Here is a 5,000-nt window from a genome sequence, read left to right on the forward strand (position 1 = left end):
AACAAACTTAGTATTATGTATTATTAAGTATTTTTAACCATTGTGTTGAACCACAAATTGAGCAAAGAAAGGGCTTTTCAACACTGCGGGTTGTTAAGTCTTCTTTTCAGGTTCCCTTCTGTGAAAATGTTGGAACATTAACTGCACCTGGAAAAGGTTTTTGAATTGTGTAGCTTTTTAATTGGGCTGTTGTAGCGAATCTGTGGCCAGAGACTGAGCAGGAAAACATTGTTCTCCAGTGTGGGTTAATAAGTGTTTTTTTAAGCTTCTCCTTTGGGAAAATGTTTGACCACAAACTGAACACGAAAATGGTTTTTCACCTGTGTGGGTTCTTATGTGTATTTTTAAGCTTCCTTTCTCTGTAAATCTTTTACCACAAACTGAGCGAGCAAATGGTTTTTAACCAGTGTGGGTTCTTGTGTGCATTTTTAAGCTTTGCTTGTATGTAAATCTTTGACCACAAACTGAGCATGAAATTGGTTTGTCACCTGGGTGTGTGTTGGAGTAATCATTATTATAAATGTGTTTGCAATGAATATAAAGCCTTATAATATACATGCTTACTATATTAATCAATATATTTGCTTATTAGGAATAGTAATGCTCATCCTAAATGTGTAACTATATTAAACAATATATATATATAAATATATATATAAATATATATATAAATATATATATAAATATATATATAAATATATATATAAATATATATATAAATATATATATAAATATATATATAAATATATATATATATATGTATATGTATATGTATATGTGTTAGGTTCAAACACCAGACATTTGTTTCACCAACCTGTGAAGAAGGAAAGCACAGAGAATTTGAGTTATCTTTATTTAAAAAATGAGAGGTTCTCAGGACCGTCCGCGTCTCAGCCCTTCGAAACACTCTGAAGAAAATCTCCCCTCGCCTATTCTCTTATTGTGTTTTGGGAGTGTCCAAGTTACAGGAAGTTTCAAGCTGATCAAGGGAGAGATAGTTCTCTCCCAGTTACAAAAGGTTCTTTGTTCATGACCATATGCCCCTTCGAGATAACATCTTTACAGTCACCCTCCTGATACCTTGCAACCCTCACAAAACAGACAAACAGACAGGCGTCGGCCCCCCTGGGTAGTTCCTCTTTGTTGAATAAGGTGAAACTTTCCAGGGGCCCAAGACACTCTCATTCTATCAACTAACATTTCGACAGTCATACCAGAATCAGGATAACTTATATAAAATAATTCCAACAATATGTATATGTATATGTATATGTATATGTATATGTATATGTATATGTATATGTATATGTATATGTATATGTATATGTATATGTATATGTATATGTATATGTATATGTATATGTATATGTATATGTATATGTATGTGTTGATCGCTTTTATTTTAGAGTTAGAATTAATATGTGCTTTCAACGAAGACAAACGCTTACTCCAAGGTCGCTCTCCAGGACAGCTGGCTCCAGAACTTAACAATTCACTGAGTCCTTGCTCCGAGGACTGATTACTGGAAGATACGCCTCAACCCTTTCCCCAGATACAAGTTCGCAATGAAGATCTGTGAAGGACGCTTAAATTGTTGTTGATTCAGCGGATGGCTATCAATCAACTCGCATATTGTTTTAAATAGTGACGCTTGATATGGAATTGTTTTGTTTCTTGCTTACGCAATTGGATCGATTACTCGCATATTGTTTTAATTTGTGACGCTAGGTTGACGCTAGGTTTGCTTGATTATGGAATTGTTTTGTTTCTTGCTTACGCAATTGGAATTGATAACCTTGTAATTGTTTTGATTTGAGGCCTTAAATGGGAAGGACATAATGCCGCTCGACAGAATAATCTTGACCGGACGAGCGGGTGGATGTATTCTCTTCTTGCAAGAATTAAATGGTGATGTGACTACAGATGCCTTTTTTATTGAAAGCTGAATTTGAAAATACCTAAGGATAAACCTAACATTGGATAAACCTAACAGTGTGTTCTTGTGTGTATTTTTAAGCTTCCTTTCTCTGTAAATCTTTTACCACAAACTGAGCAAGCAAATGGTTTTTCACCTGTGTGTGTTCTTGTGTGTCTTCGTAAAACTTGCTTATGAGAAAAGGCTTTACCGCAAACTGAACACGAAAATTGTTTTTCACCAGTGTGGGTTCTTGTGTGTCTTCGTAAAACTTGCTTATGAGAAAAGGCTTTACCGCAAACTGAACACGAAAATGGTTTTTCACCAGTGTGGGTTCTTGCATGAATTGTTAAGTGTCCCTTCTGTGTGAATGTTTGACCACAAACTGAACACGAAAATGGTTTTTCACCAGAGTGGGTTCTTTTGTGCCTTTTTAAGGTTCCCTTCTCTGTAAATCTTTTACCACAAACTGAGCATGAAAATGGTTTGTCACCTGTGTGTGTTCTTGCATGACTAATTAAGTGATACTTCCGTGTGAATGTTTGACCACAAAGTGAACACGAAAATGGTTTTTCACCAGAGTGGGTTCTTGTGTGCCTTTTTAAGGTTCCCTTCTCTGTAAATCTTTTACCACAAACTGTACATGATAAGGGTTTCTCCCCAGTGTGGCTCCTCATATGTGTTTTCAAAGTAGACTTTTTCCCAAAGGTTTTTCCACACTGAGAGCATTTCCAGAGTTTGCCGTCCTTAAGACCTTCATTGTCATAAAGCAAGTCTTCGGTATCTGATAACGGAGCAAATAAATTGTCTGCTTGCCCTTCTGCTGAGCTGCCGTTCGGAGTCTGCGCCCCTCTGCCGGCCACGCCCAGATAATCTTCACTCTTGAAAGGCTCACCAGTTGACACGGTGACATCTTCTTCCTCCTTTTTGATTTGCTGTTGAGGGAACTCTGGCTCCTCCTCTTTAATTTGGGGTAATGTTAAGGTGTGTGCAGGCTCCGCCCCTCTGCTGGTCACGCCCAGATACACTTCACTCTTGAAAGGCTCACCAGTTGACACGGTGACATCTTCCTCCTTTTTGATTTGCTGTTGAGGGAACTCTGGCTCCTCCTCTTTAATTTGGGGTAACGTTAAGGTGTGTGCAGGCTCCGCCCCTCTGCTGGTCACGCCCAGCTCCACTTCCCTCTTCAGGAATTCACCAAATGACCAGGTGACATCATCTTCCTTCTTGATTGGAAGTCGCTCGTCTCTCATTTGTTGTTGAGGGAACTCTGGCCCCTCCTCTTTAATTTGGGGGAGCTCAAGTTCCTTTTTAAGGCCAACAGACTCTTTCCCATCAGGACCAAGATATTCTCTGAAACCTGCAAAGACACAAAAATAAATGATATGTTTCATAATCTGTCTATCCAAAGAGAAGTCCTTTAGGTTAGACTGGGAATGTAAAGTCTTATACTTATATCGGCGGTGGTTAGGCTCGTAACATGACATTAACTTGAAATTTAACTGAAATCAACTCAAATGACTATACACACCCACACATATTTGACCACCATCTCAATAAGCTCGTATCTCCAATTTGTCTCATATCTCAAGGAAAAAAATTGCTCGGAAATTAGCTCGTTTCTCAAATTTCCCGTAAATTGGGACACTCGTATGTCAAGGTATTCCTATAATATGCAGGCTGCCACAGCAAATGTTTAATTAACAAGCAATAATTATAGCACTTGCGGGTGACCCGCATTGTAATCAACAGTTTGAGGAAAACAGAGTTCACCTTCAAAATTAAAGTACAATTAAGAGCACACCTACACATTTCAATGTATAAAAATGTGTTGTTTTATTAAACCCAAAGGATTCTTTAATCTCATCTCATTTTCTGAACAGCTTTATCCTCATCAGAGTCGTGGGGGGGGGAGCTGGAGCCTATCCCAGCTGACTTTGGGCCAGAGGCGGGGGGGCACCCTGAATTGTTGTCCAGCCAGTCGCAGGGCACAACAAGACAGACAACCATTCACACTCACACTCATACCTAGGAGCAATTTAGTGTCGAATCAGCCTACCATGTCTTTACAATGTGGGAGGAAGCCGGAGTACCTAGAGAAAAGCCACACGCGTCAAAATAAAAAGGTAATTTTTTGGGAAAAAAAGCCTTTCTATAAAGGGTCATTTTTTAAAGAAACTGATACTTTACTATACATGGTCTTTTTTATTATTAAAAAAAGCCTTACTATGCAAGTCTTTGGAGTGTGGGAGGAAAACCGGAGTACCTGGAGGAAACCCATATAGGCCTGGGAAGAACATGCAAACTCCACACAGGTGGACTTGACCTGGATTTGAACCTAGGACCCGAGAGCTGTGAGGCCGATGCGCTAACCACTCGCTCCTCTGGGCCGGTTTTCACATTTTTATGAATTTATAACTTTAAAAAAATATCCAGTGCTGAGTCCTAGTAGCAAGCGGAAGACATGGGAGTTGCTTCCGCTTGAAAAATTATTTAAAAAATAAACATTTTCCCCAGAAAAATCCGCGATGTAGTGAAATGCTGAGGGAATACTGTACTTGAATATGCAATTGCGGCGCACAAAAAAGCACTTCTACAATTACCATTAAGCCTTAATGATGAAGGGAATATATAGATATAAAAATGGACCCACCTTCTATTCTGTGAAGGACAACTTTTGCATGGATTATTTTGCAAAATGTCGAGTTCTCCTCATGGAATTTTGCTGCTCTTTTCCCACACGTAAATTCTGATGGAGACGCCATTGATAGCTGCTAGCTAGGCTAAGTTAAAGAGGGCGCAAAGCTTCAAAGTTCTTCGACGACTTGAAGAGTTGATCCTTTGATATATGCTAACAGGCTGAGCTAAAGTAGGCCGCAAAGCTTCAACGAGGTCTTGAAAATGATTTTGGCTGATATTTAAGGTCATAAAGTAGCTTATGCTAGACACGTCGGGGACCCATAAATTAAGCTAGGTGGCGAAAACTGCGCATGCGCGGTGGCAGCGTCACTTCCTTCGATTTATAAATGTAAGAGAGTCGGAAATAGGAAATAATTAATTTTCAAATGTTCTGACGTGTGGTTTG

At 39.0% G+C, this 5,000-nt stretch overlaps 2 protein-coding genes across 2 annotated transcripts in view; one reads left to right on the forward strand and one right to left on the reverse strand.

Moving 5' to 3' along the window:
• LOC144066118 (uncharacterized) overlaps positions 1–4,680 on the reverse strand; it is an 8,993-nt gene extending 4,313 nt beyond the window's left edge. The window contains exons 1-2 of the mRNA XM_077589464.1: positions 4,569–4,680; positions 2,732–3,275 (exon numbers count right to left, since the gene is read on the reverse strand). Coding sequence (XP_077445590.1) covers positions 2,732–3,275; positions 4,569–4,680 — 656 coding nt within the window. The remainder of the gene's footprint in view (positions 1–2,731; positions 3,276–4,568) is intronic.
• The window catches only part of LOC144065567 (uncharacterized), a 16,788-nt gene that overhangs the window by 5,259 nt on the left and 6,529 nt on the right, over positions 1–5,000 (forward strand). The gene's annotated exons all lie outside the window — the stretch shown is intronic.

Source organism: Stigmatopora argus, chromosome 20 (assembly GCF_051989625.1).
Source record: "Stigmatopora argus isolate UIUO_Sarg chromosome 20, RoL_Sarg_1.0, whole genome shotgun sequence".
In the NCBI taxonomy this organism is placed as follows: Eukaryota; Metazoa; Chordata; class Actinopteri; order Syngnathiformes; family Syngnathidae; genus Stigmatopora; species Stigmatopora argus.